Here is an 18373-nt window from a genome sequence, read left to right as displayed (position 1 = left end):
TATAATAAAATATAATCAATAAACCTCTTTTTTAATTTTATAAGACAATATTCTACCATTTACAAAAAGAATCCCCAATTTTCTTTTGTCGCCGACTAATGGATTGTTCTATACATGAGATTGGAACTCGCATTTGCTTAAATAAAAAAATAATGAATTAAACCAATTAAAGTTAGATAAAAAAAACTTTCATTTGATATTAATATACTACACACATTTTGTTTTTTGGTCATGAAATATTACACATATTTATTGACAAAAACAACTCACATTTTGGTCTATTAGACATAGAATAGAACCAACGAACTTCAGATTCAATTTGGGCCAGAGGAGCGAATATTGACATTCGTACCCGAATTGATTAGATGCTCCAAGGTCCGAATGCTATGTGCTATAAATACCAAATTTAAAGCGCGAAATTCAATTCAATTTCAAAATCCGTTATTCTTCTTCGCCGGAATAATGCGAACTCGCTTTCTGAACAACGACTACTTCGCTCTCCCTCCGTCGCAACGGTTCCTCCACCTCCCCGTCCCTCGCCTCCACGCGCCGCCTACATCTGCCGTGCACATCCTGCGATTTGACTCCACGCTCCCTGTCTCCCACCACATTGAACCACTGGCGATCGCCGGCGCTCTCTCCACCTTCCTCTCCTCCGTGCTACCTCACAAAATCCATCTCGAACTTCTCGATCTCAAAGATCCAGCTGCTGTTCCGTCTCCACCTCGAGATCGAGATCGCTCCTCGTCATTCAGCTGCGGAAGCTATGAAGATCGGAATCCCCAGGTGAGTTGAGCCTCTGAAGCTTAGAAGCTTGTTTACATCTGCATGAGTTTGATGAGCAATAGTGAACATCTTGCGCCTTGTGTGGATTATATCATCAGTACCATAGTTTTTGCTCTGAAACTATATTTATGTGCATTTCTAAGTGATTGTGCTTTTTGAATGATTTGATTGCTCTTCAGCAAGAAGCTGAGACGTCATTTGAAGAGGATGGACGCCAGAGCTGTAGAAATGTTTGCTCCGAAGCTGATACTGAATTTCCGAAGGTAGCTACGTGATTCTTGTTCTCTTCGTTTCTTTTTCCTTTTATTTTTGGTTTATGGCTAAAGTCTTAGTGTTATTGTTCATAGGAGACTAAAAGAATTGATTGTAGTGATAAGAGCACGAACGCGTACAAAGTGATTCAATTCGAAACACCTGAGCTAGATGCACTATTGGTGAGAGATGCTTATTTTTAATATTTGTTGTTGTAATTTGTTATGTATTTCGGATTACATCCCTATTTGTTTATTTTCTCTTTGGATTTTAAAGAACACTGGTTGCTTCACTGAGAGGGAGTGGGTGCAAATGCTGGATCAAATGCCGGAGGTTGAAAATTGCCTGGTAACAACACTATACGTGCAGCACGCTTACATAATCACTTTGTATTTTGAACTATAAAACATCTTCATGAAATTAGTCTGTAAGTTGTGTTTAGAATATTTATGTTATTTTCTTTTTGTAAGCTTGAATTTACTTTACATACTCAGTCAAAATTAAATAATATCCGATTCATTTGGGTAAAAGTATTGTCTCATTTGGTATGATTTTTATAGTACAACAGAAGTTTATAGTCCAACCTTCACCGTTTTACAGACCATAGACATTTAGGGAAAATGACATTCATTAACGAAGATTTTAACTGTTCATATGCGCATCTTTGAAATTCACAGAGAATTACTTGTTCTGTTTTCTGAACAGGAAATGTTCAAGCCTGAGCCATCAATGCAGTTTCCTTACGAGGCTCTAGAAGCAGTACCTCGTGCTGAAAATGCTATTTCAGAGTACCTAAAAGTGGAGGATGCATATTCTTTTGAAGATAACATTTCTGCTCGTCACCCTTCGCACTCAGGCCAAAACATGTTTCTGAATTTAGAAGTGGACGAAGAAAGTTTGGGAATTCCCTCGTGCTTATCTCTGATAGAAATTCTTGGCACGTACTTTGATTTCACCAAATCTCTTAATTTTGATGAAGAGTGCCAATCCATCACGGATGACAAATCTATGAGTTATAATATGGTGAAACTTTTCTCTGATGAGTGCACATCAAAGCAAAGCCTGGTGTTATCACCCATGTCACCAGAGAGTGATCTTATAAACATGTTGGAAACTGAATATTTTGGTTCCCTGGAGGGTACATCTCAGGCCGATTTAAATTTGTTCATGAATCTAGTAACGTTTCAAGAATTTGTGTTCCTTGATGAGGATTTCACTCAAACCATTGAAGCCTTCTATCACAAATCATCATCAGATATTCTAGAATCAACTAACTGGATGTTCGAGAAAGAGTTTAACTTAAAGAATTTTGATGAATTGATTGTCAGCAATGAGATGGCACTAATGGATGACAAATTCAAATCATTGCCTGTACCTGTTATCTCTGATTACAAAAAGCTTATAGCTCTGCATGATATCATTCAAGAACTTTTTTCCAACTTGAAGACCCGTCCCCTATCTGCATCTGATGGAATATACTTAAACTGGGATCTACTAGAGGAAGATGAATGCAATTACAAAATTTCTAGTTGGCATCAGAACATATGGGCCAAGATAGATCTGAAGAACCAAGGTTTCATAGAGAAATTTTGTGAGGATGGAAAATCGGTATTTGATCTTGTTTTATCTGAGGATACTACAGATGATCATGACAATAATCAAAGTGAAGAGTTGCAGAAGTTGCTTTCTGATAATATGTCTCTGCTTGACATTAGTCTTACAGAATTTGCTTCAGTCAAACAACTGGAACGTGGATCTTCTACAAAAGAGAGTCAAGAGCCATTACCTGAAAAAGGTGCTGAGAGGGCTTCTAGGTTATTTAAGTCTGTGTCAGAGATCAGCAGTCTTGATTACTTCTTAAACCCTCAAAAAGCAACTATTAGCCGGGAATGTAATTTTGCAGTAGAGTCTACAGATGCTAATGCTCGGGTTCCAGAATTTACACCTGCCAACATAGAATTTTCACGTGTTGCAGCTGAAGCAGATGATTTTGTGCCACTAATAGCTGCATTGAAAACTGACCATGGTCATCAAGGCATGGAGCTTTTTACCGGATCAGTTATTATTGTGAATACTCAAAACGTAGATAAGGAAATGATATTCTCTAGAAGAAGCTCTTACCAAGTAATTCTTGGGATGGAGAAAGGAGGAATTCAAGTTGTTGAACGTGATTTGGATTTACCTGTAGATATCATACTAAGTTCTGCAATTTGCTTGGCATGGTACGATAGTACAAATCTTGCGATGAAAGCAACACCAGTCACTGAAGCATCTTCAAGCTTGCATTTATATATTGAGAATATTGCAGCAGATGTTCTGACAATGCTGAGTTTTTACTTCCGCGGCTGCTTTTTGGTAATTTCACTTTTATAAGTTGTACTATACTTATATACGTGCGTATTAATATTTATTTCTGGCTCAACTTCCACAAAATACTGCAATATCGAGTAAGTTCGAAGGTGATCAATTGCTTGTCGATGACTTGTTAATCAGATGCTTTCTTTAGGGGTTACTTGTGAAGCCTTTTGGGCGAAATTTTAATTTCCTATCTCAGCCTCAGCTTTCCCATTTTAGGACCTTCCTATAGACAATTTAGAAGAACAGCATCTCAATGAGCAGACAATCTAATATACACCTCGTGTAGAAGGGGGAATTTTATGCTTGGAAGACAGTAGGCAGTTAACACGAGGGAACAGGCAAAATTAAATTGCCGAATCTGCATTTTATATGATATAAACATGATCCTTAAAATAGGAGAGTCGTTGTTGTGGTGCTTGTTAGTTGAGCTTCATACTTTATCTACTAGTGTTTTCATATGTTTTCTTATCTTTTCAGGTCTTTGAGGGAGAATATAACTTCCTTTCAACTGTAATGGAATTCTCAGATGCACTTTATGCTGCAGCATCAAGCTTGGGAATTGATTTACAGATCTTCTTCTCTTACTCACCAGAATTGACAACCGAAGTTATAATAAGCTGCATTAAGAGTGTCACCAAATCGAAAATGGGTCTGTATCCTAAAATGACTGAGTCAGTAACTCTTGCAGAATCATTTCTTACACAATTTCCTGGAGTAAATCCTTTAACGGCACACTGTATACTATCTTCAGGGGTCACGCTCAATGAGTTTCTTAGTTGGTCACATGAACAAAGGATGCATGTTTTAGAAAAGTACAACGTTCCAGAAGAAAGTATTTCTCTGTTCAGTGTTTTCTGTAAATATGGAGAGCGGGAGGATTCAAAATCCATAATGACAGACTGCTCCTCTTCGGTGTCATCAGAACCAGACTCAGATAAGTGTTCTCTATATCGTCAAGTTGACAATCAAAGAAAAAGGAAAACTCATGCAAGTAGTCACCAGATGGATGAACTACGTCTTGAGGAGTTGTTGCAATTCAACACATTAAATCCAGTAGTTGAGGCTGTTCCGGATTCCTCTGCTATGCCAAAATTCTGTGATCTTGGTATGCCAAAAGATGCTGGGAGATCCAGTGAGTTGGCAGAGGCTAGTTTACCTATGGGAGAATTTTTCGAGCCAAAGCAAAGATCCAGCATGACTACAATGAGAAACCCTGCCAGCTTTCCCCAGTCTTCGTGTGATCTATGGAACTTCAAAGATGAAGAACTGCAGGTGGAACAGCCCCATTCAACTTTAAAAAATAGAGAGTTTGCTCAAAATGATATGCTGGACACTGCAACGATCAGCACAAAACTGAATTGGCATAAACCAAGTGATTCTAAGAAGATGCATGAAGACATTAGAGGTGAGGTGGTTAACTTCACTGATTTTCCCTTATTAGATAAAGACTTCTCTGTTTCGGATTTCATGAAGTTCCCAAGTTTGACGATTGAAACCGAGAAAGATCACATAAGAAAGAACAAAATTGCAAGGAGATTGTCATTCGATGATAACTTTCACCCTGAAGGCAACCCATCAATGGCATGTAGATCTTCAAAAAATACACCACAGGAAGTTGATAACTATGCTGAACCAGATTTTGGGAAAGATGTACTACCTCTTGGTTTCAAGCATGGTCAAAACATTCTCGAAGAGGGTTTAGCTCAGACATCTATGGGAAACCTACAAAGATTACCCTTCCAGGAGGAAATGTCACATTTGGGGAGAACTCCACTTTCACGCGCACGCTGGTCAACTAATCCAGTGAATTCACCTTGGACAACAGAATTTATGAACAGGTTTAAAGAGAAGAGCAAATTGCGTCAAAAATCGTTTTCAAGTGGGAAATCTGCTCCTTGTTTTGGGTACTCAGGGAACACGTCCACCGTTTCTAAGAGAAGTCCTTCAATAATTGAGTTGTTCAAGTACCAATCCGGTGAGACTCTCGGAAACATTCAACAGAAAAGGCAGAAGCAATCTGGGCAATCTTCAGAACCAGTCAAGAGAGGAAAATATTCTGCTTCGCTACCCTCACATACTCCAAATGATAAGATATCAACCAAGGTAAGTCCAACAGGATAGTGTCTTTCTCTTTCTGTTAAGAGTTTTCTGTTATGTGGGGTAGACTAGTAAACTGACAATACTCGAATTGTATATAATATATTTAACTGCTCTATGGAAAAAAGTGGCGGGAAAAGTAGAGTTCTAAATACGATTTTGTTTATGGGTTTTGCCTTACACCAAGCATGTTAATGAATGCATAAAATAATGTAACACTGTGGGTGTGATGTTTTCACGGGGGATAGTCTTCGTCCAGAACGGTAGATATTTATAACTTTATGTCGCCATCTTCATTTCAGCAATAATGCTAATTGCTTAAAAATTAAGATGCCTGCAAGTTACAATTGTGTCCTTTATAAGTTTAGCTTAGTATTTGATATCCATACTACGCTTCTGTTCTATTATTCATCGACATTTGGTCACTGCAGACACTTACTTTTGGGAGGAAAGGAAGTGGAAGCCAAACTAAGCTGGTCTGGAGTGATAGAGATCAGTCACGGTATCGGGCACAATAATCTATCATTGAAGTAACGAATGGAGATTTACTATTATACATTTGATGGGTATAACCTTTGAAAGGTTTTTTGCTTTGAAACGTTAATTACAATGAAATTCTTGCACAATAGAAAGTTTCATACACTAAGGTTGTTTTCCTTAAAAAAAAAAAGATGCTTTCAGGACTAGGTATACATCGTCTTTATTTTGCTGCTGTACCACTTCACAGATTCTCATAGTCAATGACTATGGCAGTTTCTGATTTATATGAATGTTAGTTGAAGTATGCAGGTTTCAAGTGATGGAAATAAATTCATCAATTCAATGTCAGTGCGTTCATAAATTTAATGGTAGTCGCATCTTAAAATGGGAAAGCTGCATAATTCATAGGAACATAACCTGTGAAAAATACCACCCTTTCCCCCCTGAAAAAAAAATTGCGTTTTAAAGCTAGCTTTTGCCATGATACAAGACATTGTTTTAATTACATCAAACATACAAATAGGAACTCCCAAAATTTGCTTATTACAATAACTTCTGAAAAGCACCAGTACCAGCTAAGATGATGGTTTTCTGGATTCAATAGGCAATAGCTTTTGAGTTGTTTTTTCTCTTTTATTCAACCAAAAGTTTTCCTCTGAACATCATTTTTCATTTGTCTGTGTATTGTTCTCATATTTATATGCCAAAATGATCAAACTGATGACATACATTTGCTACATAGGCATATGAAGCAACATCCCAAACCACATTGTCCATGTATCGTTTGAGGAGAAATACTGGAAATGATATTTCTGATCAAGTGACAGTTTTGGTTGACATACATTATAAAGGTCTCAAACCTCTAGTAGAACCCATTGTGATTAAGATATCCTGTTGCCTCCTTCATGGCCCTTGTATGCTTTATAATGTGATTATGTAACAACACCTGTTAAGAATTCAAGTTCTTACCATTCTTGATACTACGTAGAGCCATAACAAGTTGTTGTCTTTCTCCCTCTACCTCTGCAAATTTTAGACTAATATCCGAATACCTTTCTTCTAATTCTTTCAGCTCATTTTCCATATATTTATTCCTTTCCTTTAGGAGTGCCACTTCATTCAATAATTCATTTGTGTGGCACCGACCACTATGATCATGATTGAAGAGAATCACCTCATTTGCCAAGCAAGTTTTCGCATCACTGTCAGAGTAAAATGGAGGCAAAAGAAAGCAACAATTAGTTCCTGGATGATGTGCAACATAAATAGAAATTTGATTTCTTCATCCCAAGCTGCAGTTTTTTTGTTTTTCAATTTTAATGAATATATTGAAGTTCATGGATGTGTTCAAGAGAACCTGGAGTTTAGATGGACAGAAATGAATTCGATTTTTACCTTCTGTGCAGTGCTTGGCAAACTTTTTTCTCAGCCAAATTGCCTATTCCTTTTTCTTCCAACCCATCAGCAGTATTTCCAGCATCCATGCCCTTGTGTTCATATATAACAACACAGTAAATATTTAGCATCAAGTCTAACAGTGTGTGTATTGAAGCATGCATGCCCTAATATGTGATAGAAACTTATGTTCTTTATGATTTCAAGAATTGAAGCTGGACATACCTTGTGCCATTCTGAATTTGATGTCTTCAGCTGTTCCTCATTGGAAGGAGATGCACCACAACGCTCGCTGTCTCTTGGAGTCATATTCATGTTTGCTGCTGCTGGTTGTCTTTTGTTATTCCTCTGCTTCTTTTCCATAATGCTTAATTCTGCTTCTTTCTTCTTAAGCTCTCCTTCTAGTTGAGATATTGTTTTGCACATATTTTCTTTCTCAGCATGTTCTTTCTGCAGGATATTTGTCAATTCATTGTGATGGTTCTTCAAGATTTCCACTTCTGTCATCAGGGTACCAAGTATCTTATCCACATCTTGGTTCCCTTGCAATACCACCTCGGTCATTTGCTCTGTTGGCTTTGCTTTAGAAAATGCGTGCTTTTCTACCATCAGCTTCTTAATTTCAATCCTAAGAACCTGAATTTGCTTTGATAATGCGTGATCCTTTTCATCCTTTTGGCTTTGCACATTTTCAAGTTGTTTAGATTTACCCTCAAGTTCTTGTGTCAACATCTCTACTGTTTTTTCTTTTGAGTTTATTTGGTTCAAGAGCTCTTGCAGTTTCAAATCGTTCTGGTTTGTAATTAGCCTGAGCTCTTGATTGCATTTCTGGAGTGTTTCTTCCATAAGTTTGTTCTGCTTCTGCAATTCATCAGCTTCTGCATTGGCTTTAACGATCATCTTTTCATTTTCTTCTACTTTCGATGCCATTTCAACTGAAAGCCTTCGAAATTCATCCTGAAAACGCTCAGATATGAGAGCATTATTGCGTGTCATCATTCTCAAGGCCTCCTCAGCTTTCATGGCCTGTTCTTCTTGCTCAATCTTCGCACATTTCAAAGAATGGAGATCTTCTTCAAACTTGTCTGCCTGTGTTTGCAGTTCTCTCTCCAAATTATTGACTTGATTTTCAAGCTCATTGATGTAGACCAAAGACTCTGAAAATTCCTCTTCCCGATTCTTTATCTTTTCTTCTAATATCTCTACCTGTGATTCAAGTTGTTCTATGGCAGTCAACGAAGCTGAATGTTTATTTTGTAACATCTTATGTTGTGCTTCTACTTTCTTTAATCTCAAACAGATATCCAGGTTTTCCCTCTTCAATAGCTCGTAGTCCGAAGTGAGCACTTCTATATGCTCGTTTAACTCATCAAGTTGCTGACTATAAGTGTCGATTTCACGATTCTGATCTGCAATTTTCTGCCTCAAGAGGTCTATTTCTGTCCAATCACTGTGCTTGTCAATCTGGTCCAAGATTTCCTTATTCTTTAGTTCCAGCACTGCTTCAAGCTCCCTCACTGCCGAAAGCAGTTCAGAGTTTGAATCTTGTGTCTTCTGGAGCTGTGAGCGAAGACTGGCACTAAAAGATTTTTCATGTATAAGCTCTTCCTTTAATGCTTCTAACTGAAGCCTAGTATCTTCAATCTCAGACGGCAAGGATTTTGAGGCTTTGTTCTCATTATCAAGGTTCTGCTGGGAATTGAGCTGCTCATATTTTGTTTTGAGCATATTTCTCTCCTCTCTTAGGAGGATTATCTGTCTTGCCATATTTTGTCCCCGAATGCTTTCTTTCTCTAACTGCTTCTGAAGTGATTGATGCTCTTGTTCTGATACTTCTACTTGTCTCTTTAGAGAAGCAATTTCTGTCTTGAGGTTTTCAGTGGTACTATCAGGAGGCCCTATTAGCAATCTTTCTCTGGGAAGATTATCTTCCAAGCTGTTAGTCCAGTCACCCAAATTCCCATCTGACGCTGAACCAGTTGACACCTCTGTGTTTGACCTCCTATGCCTATGGGTTTCTGAGGCAGGGACTTCAACTCTTCCATTTGATGGCATTGAAGTCGTTCTGATGGGCGGTGGTAATAGTAATAGCCTAGAAGAATCCTGCCATGAAGTTAGCACAAGAGTGATGCCATTGGATTATTCAAAGGTGACATTTTGCTGAGTTCCCATAATGCAAAATGCTAATAATACTTTTATTACTTTAAACATATACATTATTTATTTTCTTAACTAATCCTCCTAAATAGTTTTTGTTTAGAAAATTTTCAACTTTGTTGAATAGAAAGTGCTGGCTATAAAATGACGAATATATATATATATATATATATATATTCATCTCATATGAGAAAGAGGTCATACTTCAGCATTATAGGAACTGTCATCTGTACTGCAATTGCTCTGCTGGTGTTTCAAGCTTCCACCTCCACCGTCTACTCCATTTCTGAAACTGAGGTGAAAAGTGAGCAAGCACATCAGATATAAAATCAAGAAAGCAAAATAAATAAACTTAAAACAGATTATTTTCACTGGAATTGTTGATTGGTTTTTCACCTTTGATCTGTATATCCTTCAATATTCTGAATCGTCACCTGTCTCAACAATTATGTGAGGTATTATGTTTTGCAATATGATGGTATTATATAGGCTGTTAATGACTTAATGTTAAAATCTCCCCCGAAGATTAGATTCTTGAATAGATAGATGCCAACATTAAGAGAATGAATAATGTGTGCATGTTGAGAGAGAATAAACGAGTAAGGGAGTGAGACAGAAGGTACTAACATGTAGAATCGCTCCTGAATTGGCAAACTTCAAGGGTAGAGATATAGTCAGTGGCTCAGTTTCTGCAGCAAAATCAGCGAAGTCAACTGAGGCTTCTCCAAGAAATCCAGACTTTGAAGATCCCTGCAGGGGAGGTTTAAGGTTAGACCCTCCATTCGACATCCTAGTCCGGTAGACTATATAGTATGCAATTACAAGTCTACAGCTTACAGTTGAAACGATGAAATGATAGATTTTTTCATGTAGTTTTCCTGATTTTGTGTCTCTAACGAATTTAACTGTTTCAAAAATTGGTTTATCCCATAAACAGGATCCACCCTGGATAGCAACTTTCTCTAGTTTAACTGTTGGCTTCCCAGCACCATCTGGAACCAAAGCTATCATCAGTGCCGGCTTTTTCATCTTTGGCACCTGATAGAAAGGAGAAGAGAACAAGGTAAGATACTGTATACAGAATCTGTTCATAGGCATGACATGCCCAGTATATGTTAGCTTTTATACTCCTTAACCATCTACGGGATCCACAGTATCTTTCAAACTTCCTGGTAAATATGTTTTGAGTAAAAGCTGGGACAAACCCCATTTTTAGATTTAGCATAAGATGGCATAAAAACTTTGTTATGCCTCAGTGAGTGTTACCTGAGTTGCCTGAAATTGCAGTTTGAATACAGCTTTTATTTTGTTCTTCTTGCTCCATGACCTGAACATGATTTTCTGAATGATTGAATAAAATATTGCACTTTGGATTTATGGAAGACTGACAGTGTTTGATTCCTAGGAGTCCCAGTGACACGTCATTGGTGAGTTGGCTAGTTGATTTGAAACCTGAAAGTACGTTTCTGACAGATTCAGTTACCAACTGGAATGAAATGTCGGTATGCTCTTGTCAAATCCCTTCCTTCTGATTTATTGGCTTAGTTACTAGTACTAGATGCTATACTGAACTTGTATCGTTAGCAAACTTAATAGAAGTTAATTTGATACTAAAAGCTTCTTCGGAAGACTAAAGGGACTAAGGAAATAAATAAAGGAACGTTTCTGAAATGTATGGTTCACTTTTTTGGTTTTAGCTTTTGTTTTTTACTTTAAAGAAAATGGAAGGGGTCATCTGAGGGAGCGAGACAAAATAAAATCACAAGATTGACCCATACAACTTTATTTTCTCAGGCGTATCTTTTCAAATGCAAAAACATAATGAACTGTATCTCTCTTGATGTAAGTTCAATTATTTTTCCATTGAAATAGATAGACCCAAATATTTATTATTTAATAGTGAGTAAATACTTAAAATAAGAAACATATATAGAATATGAGTCCTACTAGGGAGCCAATAGAATATTTGTACAATGTGTACAATGGGTTATTGAGTTAAAAAATGAACATCACCCATACTATCAGAATAACCATCCGGGTACTACTCATGATACCATGTCATGATACCACTCATTCCAAAAGCTTCAGCTGATGGGAAAAGGTAACACTAATGATTATATCTCTAATACTGAATCGGACATCCCTAAACCTCTATTGTACACATTGTACAAATATTCCATTAGCTCCATATACTTCCTCATAGAATATTTAATATTCTTAACAAACTTGCAGAACAAAATGTCAAAACTAAAAGGGAAATAGATCTATTTTATATCTTAGTAGGGGAAAATTAATAAATTTGCACTAATCTATATCTTATAGTTAATATATTAAGAGAAAATTGGTCTAAATATATAAGAAAAATATTAGTAATCATAGTAAGGCAAAAAAGTTTGAACAAGAAAAAAAATTACTCAAATATTAACCACGTGTAAAATTAAATTCGGTGGGTATAGCCGTATAGGAGTATAGTTGGAACTTGGAATGATGGCTTCTTTTATTAAGGTTAGTTAGTTACATTGAATTCCGTAAAATGTGAAGTCCGCAGTGACTTCTTATATGAGAATTATGAGTACTACAATGAATAGAACAATTTCTACTCTTACATAGGTTGATAATAATGTCATAATGTGCCATATTTCTCAATTTGAGGGACAACATGGTATTCCGTAGCGTAAGTAAATGAATGTGTTGTGTGATCTGTGCTAATAAGTGTCCCCTGGGGCCTTTTTTTCCTGTCACAATCAGCTCAAAGTGAACCACATGCATGCAATGATGCAAATAGGTAGTACAATTTAATGACTAAAGAGAAAACATCTGTACACCGTAGCTTCCACCAAATTCCTTGGCCAGCATATAGAGTAAAGTTCCGAACCCATCAATCATTAATGATAGCCTTTCAGCTTCCGTGCTGCTCCAGTGCAGTCAGCTTCTATGCTTTCCTTACCAATTCAATTCCCCACTCCATTCATGAACACATCATTGTCAACCAAACTGGTCTATTGGTCATTTCAATATATCAATAAAAAACCACCTTACTTCCATTTCTTCATTCAGTATTCGCAAGTACTTAGTAAAAGTCCTTATTTTAGTATCCTTTACACCTAAAAGAAGTTAATAATTCATTCTCCATCAGCATGAGTTTGTCTTTAATTCTTAGCAACCATATATGAGGGCTACAACACCAGCAGTTTCTTGTCTCACCTCTATTTGCAGATCATGACAATATGTTGACAAAATGGTAAAGTTAAATCAGCTTTTCATTCACCATCATTTATTCATTCACAAAAGGGAATTAGAAGAGCCCATGTAAAGCTCTAAGTAAATTCGTAAGCACTAATACTACTAAGCAGGCACTACACCGCATTTTAATGCAAAACTTGTACATTAAGTATTCCTATTTAATAGTATTTATTATCGTATAAACATTCGATTAGCTTTTCATGTTCACAGAAACATCTTCACTTTCTCTGATATGGAGAGGCCGACAGGATAACATACCAACACTTTAATGAGTGTCGACTTTAATTTGTTATGACCAAAGGGAAATTTTGTGCGCATGGGCCATGAATTTCTTATACTCTATCATATAATAGGACAATGTTTATAGTGCCCAAGTTAAAACAAACATATCAGAAGATATAATCTAAGTAATTACTTGCATATCAGTTATGGAACTGTGTGGATTTATTTTCTAAATTTAAACGAAAAAAAAGATTATCACTACATCTAAGATAGGAAAATCAGAGTTGCGTAAATCAGGCTCTCCAGTAATATCCTGAAGTTTATAATAATTCTATTATATGTTTTAAAACAAATTACCCAAAAGATTACCAAATTGGAAAATAACACTCTAAAAGTGTGAAGTGTCGCCTTCTGTGTGTGTAGCTTCACGTCAGTTAGTTTAAGTTTGTTGTTGTGTTGTACAGCTGAACTTGTAAAGTTGTCATCGCCTATGGCAATTCAACTTTCCATGGCACTGCTTGGTTTGTGTTGCTTTGCATGGTTCTTATCATGCAATGACATCATATCAATCGAAGCTTCAGAGATTGACAAGTGTAATCGGTTGTCAAGTGCTTATCCATTTTTCCTCTAGGATGATAGGTATCGTAAATGGATAGATGCATTATTGCAAAGTTCTTGAATTCTCTAGATAAGGAATTATTGGTTAATAACTTTCCTTTGTCAAAATTAAAATACCTAGCCAAAAGCCAAAAAATCTTGAGGAATTATGAATAAGTTCGATGGTTTGTCATCGAGATCATTAAACGAAAATTATTTATGTTTCACATTAAAAAAAGTACTTTAAATTAAAGAAAATGTTTTTTTATTTTAAAAGTACTTTATCTTTTGAATTAAATGATATATAAAAAGGAAAAAAAAAACACATTTTAAAGTAATAAAATTCTTGACTTAACCAGAAGTATTCTAAAACCAAACTTGAAAAGAATTCATTTTCCTAATTATTTTCTCGACCCACAATTCATTTCTTTCTCCTTTGATTAATTTTTTTTTTTATTTTCTGGTCGTGTCTATTTCTGTTTTATTGGGTCAATATGGATTGAAGGTATGGATCTTAAATAACTCAACATTAATCTCTTTTTTTTTTGTCAGATAAATGAGACAACTCCCAATCTTAGACAACAGTCACACTCACCCACAGTACACTTATACACTCAACGTTTATCTTTTGCTCATTTTGCCTAACATAGTCCAAGCTGCTGTGGCCCATATACAATTGGGTCAAATCTATTTGGATTGGATCAACCTAATACTCCTATCATATGTTGGACCTTATATTTAAAAATATTTATCATAAGAAGATTCTTGTTTGTAACAAAAACAAAAGGAAGATTCTTGTAACTTGAAGAAGAAAATACTAAAAAATTATTGAGGCCTACTGTGTATAGGCCCATTGTTTGGAGTGGACCATTTTCGTACTATTGCCCTTTTTTGGGTAAAAAACAAGTCCAATTACAAAAACAGAAAAAGAACATGGATACTTCATATGAAAGAAAGCTTCTAGTCATCAAAGTAGAGTAGCCTCTCAAATTAGCGAATATCATAGGCAACAAAAAAAATATATATGTATTGAGAATTAATTTAAATTAATCGAGTAATTAATTTATTCATTAATTTAAATAAGTATTAAAGATTGACTAGCAGCAAACTCTTAAATATAGTTTAAATCCGCGATGAATTAGTTCTTAGCGTGTCAAGTTGAAAATACTGTACTAAAAAAAAAGTATGTATTGAGAATTTGAGACCTTAAAAAAAAAAAGAGTAAAGCATGTATTTTGTGTTTTAAAATTATTTTCAATACCTAATTTTAGACACCACCTTCATGTAAAAAAATGTGTCAAGTGTGTGCATATCCAAATCTTAAGATTGAGAGATCGTATTCGTGCTTCAGAGTAATTTTTCTTTTCCTCCAATGTTTCGTTCTTATAACTTGTGCTTTCAAAAAATAGTAATACACACCACTAAAATAATGCAATAAACTAAATAAAAATTGTAGCGCACACAGAAGAGACACGAGGCCAAAACAAAATTGCTTCAAATTTCCAATGAAAACAAGCTACGTGGCGAGCATCTAGAAGTCAGTAAGTTTAGAAACTTCAGTTATAGTATCGGTGCTTCCAATCTCCACCTCAAGCTTATCAGTTATTACTTCACTTGAGTTCTTACTTCTCAGATTGGGAGACAAAAGGAGAAAACATTGAAGAAGATGGGGTTGGGAGTTTCTGCTCTTCCATTTACCTTTGTGGCTCACCTTCTAGCAGTGGCTGCTATTGTCATGGTCTTGTTTTGGAACATACACTTCAGGGGTGGCTTAGCTTGGGAAGCTACCAACAAAAATCTCATATTCAATGTATGTTTCTTGTTTCATCTTGCTCTTTACTCTCTATTTGCTATTATTTTTGGGACTATGATGTATTGATATATGGCTCTTCTTCATTCTTACTCTGTTTCGTTTGGTCCTCTGTTGAATGAACCTTAACTGAATTTGGCATTTGAACCTTAAAAGCAAGACACACTAAACAATTGCCTTTAGTTTGAGTTCCATGGTTTCAGTGATTGATTACCTTAAAGTTATTAGAGACTAATATTGTATATTTTGTGGACAGTTTACACTTTACACTTTACATATCTACCACCATTTTTCTCAGTTTTTGCTTAGTATTTCATACTAGTATTTACTTCAATCTTGTAAAGTTTCACATATTTTTTTGTTTACTTTAACAATATTTTAAAAATGCTCTTAAAGTTTTTTTTCCATCTTTTCTATTTATTATCGGCCCCAACCCTCATAAAAAAGGGGTCCCAACAATTCATTGCTTGCAGGCTCCACATGCTTAATCCTTCGATTTCTTCGGTGTGAATTCCATATACTAACACATTCATGTGGTTTCAAATCAAATAATAAATGAGGCAAAGGGTACTCCTTAGTCCTTAAAGGCTTAAACTACTTTATTTAGATGCTTTTGTTATTTTTTTTCTCCTACCATTACATTGATGAATTAGTAACTAAACTGGTTTGGGACTGGGTTTAGTTTTTAATACAATCATTTATATATAACACAAGATAATCATATAATATTACACAAGTTGAAGTTACTAATCTATATTAAGCCCTTATATATCTTATATTAGTGACTATTATTATATATAAATGTCAATATATAGTTAGTGAAGTACCCCTAATCTTACGTATTCCTTTTTCTTGATACAGATCCATCCTGTTCTTATGCTAATTGGATTAATAATCATGGGAGGTGAAGGTAATCAAAATACTTTCACAAGATACCGTTTTATGAACTAATGTGTAACTATTTCTACAATTCTCTATTTTGTCTTCAACTTGCATAATTATTATAGGTCTCATATTTTTTTCCCTTTATATTTTTCGGTTACTTGTAGCTATCATAAGTTACAAAGCTCTACCCCTGAAGAAGGAAATTAAGAAGTTGATACATCTTATTCTCCATGCAATTGCACTAGTACTTGGAATAGTTGGAATTTGTGCTGCCTTCAAGAATCATAATGAAAGTGGCATCGCCAATATGTACAGCTTGCATTCATGGCTTGGCATTGGAGTTATTTCCCTTTATGGGATTCAGGTAAAACCATTGAAATCTTAGACTAATTAAACCTTAAACAGTTAAACCTACATGCATATAAAGAGTTTGGCATGCATTAAGAAAAATACACAGTGAGAAATTTTGTTATAATAAGGCTTGTCAAAATGACATGATATCAATCTTAAGCTGTGACAAATTAAATAAATAAGAGTAAAGTATCGGTTTTGTCCCCAACGTTTGGGATAAGTCCTATTTGTGTCCCTAACGTTTAGATCGTCCTATTTGTATCCTTAACGTTTATAAAAGTGATTCAATGTTATCCTACTATCAATTATACTAACAAATCATATTATATTTTTCAATTATTCTCACTTGGATGTATTCATTCTCAATTAGGTCTCGCTTGGATATGTTCGATTTTAATATTATACCCACTATTTGTGTTTAGATTCAATTATATCCCTAGAAAAGTGAATTATGTAAATATTGTAGGAATTAGTTTCAACATTTGATGAGCTATTTTTGGGAGTAGATCATCGATTCTATCCCAAACATTTGTATTCTAACTTTAAGAAGAGATTTTTAAAACTCAAACTAAAGCGCTCATGATGTGTAATTGACGGCAGGATAACACTGAATCACTTTTACAAACGTTAGGGATACAAATATGACTATTTAAACGTTAGGGACACAAATAGGATTTACCCCAAACGTTGAAGACAAAAATGATACTTTACTCAATAAATAATTAATCATATAGTTTAGTTCGATCTGATTGTCACAATGATTTTGAAGTATAATCTCTATTATAACAAAGTAACTTCTCAAGATTTCAAGTTAGATAATGGTGGAGGACAAGTTTGTTTTAGACCAATTTTGTCCTTGATAAGAATGAGATTTATTCTTTAATTAATACACCTGCATGCAGTGGATATTTGGGTTTGTGATGTTTTTCTATCCTGGAGGGAGTGAATCACTAAGGAGCCAATCAATCCCATGGCACGTGTTGTTTGGGCTGATAGTGTATGTGCTTGCACTTGGGACAGCTTCTCTTGGGTTCTTAGAGAAGCTCACATTCCTGGAGAGTTCAGCAGGTGTGGCTAAATATGGTTCGGAGGCACTCCTTGTTAACTTCACTGCCATTGTCACAATCTTGTTTGGTACTTTTGTTGTCTTGTCTTCTATTTCTTCTGCTCCCGGTGAAGATGACTATTCACCCATATAATATGGTAATATACTCTCAATTCCTTTTCATTTTCATATACATCACTTTTTGTACATCAATGTTCAATCCTATGTGTATTTAGTATTTACTAGTGGGAAGTAAGTATTGTAATTTGTAACTGAACGAAAATAAAATGGCATAATTAGAAATAATGTTTATTATTATTATTATTATTATTATTATTATTATTATTATTATTATTCATCTGAGATATGAGTTTTTACTTTTTAGTGTACTATTTGTTTAGATCATTGTTAGAGACTCAATCCAAAGTTCGGGAATAAGGATTTAATTTGTAAATGATCTCTTTTGACAATACATAAAAAATAAGTATAAATTAAACAAAAAATATATCACACTAAAATAGTCTAAAAAGCTAATAACTAAAAAATATACAGACATTCAAACAAACAATAAGTAAAATTACATGATTTTGTTGTTGAACACTATAAATATTATATTTATCTTGTTTTAATGGTCTTTAGAATGATTTTACCATACTAATCACTTAAATCATTCTAATTTTATAAATTCGCCTTAT

General features: G+C 35.1%; 3 protein-coding genes across 4 annotated transcripts; 2 read left to right on the top strand and 1 right to left on the bottom strand.

Moving 5' to 3' along the window:
- The first annotated feature begins 462 nt into the window (after positions 1-462).
- On the top strand, positions 463-6319 carry SHOC1 (shortage in chiasmata 1). The gene is made up of 7 exons (XM_021103228.2): positions 463-786; positions 966-1049; positions 1134-1220; positions 1315-1386; positions 1744-3393; positions 3874-5499; positions 5925-6319. The coding sequence occupies exons 1-7, from the start codon at positions 463-465 to the stop codon at positions 6009-6011; spliced, it is 3930 nt and encodes a 1309-aa protein (XP_020958887.2). The 3' UTR covers positions 6012-6319.
- A 112-nt stretch (positions 6320-6431) lies between these two features.
- Positions 6432-11309, bottom strand: LOC107644825 (uncharacterized). Of its 2 annotated transcripts, none has more exons than XM_016348758.3 (8): positions 10792-11309; positions 10363-10563; positions 10153-10275; positions 9922-9959; positions 9730-9817; positions 7594-9471; positions 7369-7460; positions 6432-7175 (listed from the first exon to the last, which is right to left on the bottom strand). In XM_016348758.3, exons 1-8 carry the CDS (start codon positions 10858-10860, stop codon positions 6923-6925), a joined length of 2742 nt encoding a protein of 913 aa, XP_016204244.1. In that variant the 5' UTR covers positions 10861-11309; the 3' UTR covers positions 6432-6922. The 2 variants fall into 2 exon arrangements, with proteins under 2 accessions (XP_016204244.1, XP_016204245.1); XM_016348759.3 differs by having other exon boundaries at positions 7594-9460.
- A 3853-nt stretch (positions 11310-15162) lies between these two features.
- LOC107644826 (transmembrane ascorbate ferrireductase 1) lies at positions 15163-18014 on the top strand. The gene is made up of 4 exons (XM_016348760.3): positions 15163-15397; positions 16259-16307; positions 16447-16646; positions 17536-18014. Exons 1-4 carry the CDS (start codon positions 15254-15256, stop codon positions 17830-17832), a joined length of 690 nt encoding a protein of 229 aa, XP_016204246.2. The 5' UTR covers positions 15163-15253; the 3' UTR covers positions 17833-18014.
- Positions 18015-18373: the final 359 nt, after the last annotated feature.

The sequence above is a fragment of the Arachis ipaensis genome, chromosome B5 (genome assembly GCF_059453495.1).
Source record: "Arachis ipaensis isolate K30076 ecotype BB chromosome B5, ASM5945349v1, whole genome shotgun sequence".
In the NCBI taxonomy this organism is placed as follows: domain Eukaryota; kingdom Viridiplantae; phylum Streptophyta; class Magnoliopsida; order Fabales; family Fabaceae; genus Arachis; species Arachis ipaensis.
This window is presented reverse-complemented; position numbering and strand designations above follow the sequence as displayed.

Excerpts from the sequence above, each read along its gene's own strand:
- LOC107644826 (XM_016348760.3), top strand. The coding sequence starts at position 15,254 with ATGGGGTTGGGAGTTTCTGCTCTTCCATTTACCTTTGTGGCTCACCTT. Across the intron at positions 16,308-16,446 it reads AATAATCATGGGAGGTGAAG|CTATCATAAGTTACAAAGCT; the intron begins GTAATCAAAATA and ends GGTTACTTGTAG. Across the intron at positions 16,647-17,535 it reads TTTCCCTTTATGGGATTCAG|TGGATATTTGGGTTTGTGAT; the intron begins GTAAAACCATTG and ends ACCTGCATGCAG.
- LOC107644825 (XM_016348758.3), bottom strand. The coding sequence starts at position 10,860 with ATGTTCAGGTCATGGAGCAAGAAGAACAAAATAAAAGCTGTATTCAAA. Across the intron at positions 10,276-10,362 it reads ATCATTTCATCGTTTCAACT|GGATCTTCAAAGTCTGGATT; the intron begins GTAAGCTGTAGA and ends CCTCCCCTGCAG. Across the intron at positions 7,461-7,593 it reads CAAATTCAGAATGGCACAAG|GGCATGGATGCTGGAAATAC; the intron begins GTATGTCCAGCT and ends TATGAACACAAG.
- SHOC1 (XM_021103228.2), top strand. The coding sequence starts at position 463 with ATGCGAACTCGCTTTCTGAACAACGACTACTTCGCTCTCCCTCCGTCG. Across the intron at positions 1,387-1,743 it reads CGGAGGTTGAAAATTGCCTG|GAAATGTTCAAGCCTGAGCC; the intron begins GTAACAACACTA and ends TTTTCTGAACAG. Across the intron at positions 3,394-3,873 it reads ACTTCCGCGGCTGCTTTTTG|GTCTTTGAGGGAGAATATAA; the intron begins GTAATTTCACTT and ends TTATCTTTTCAG.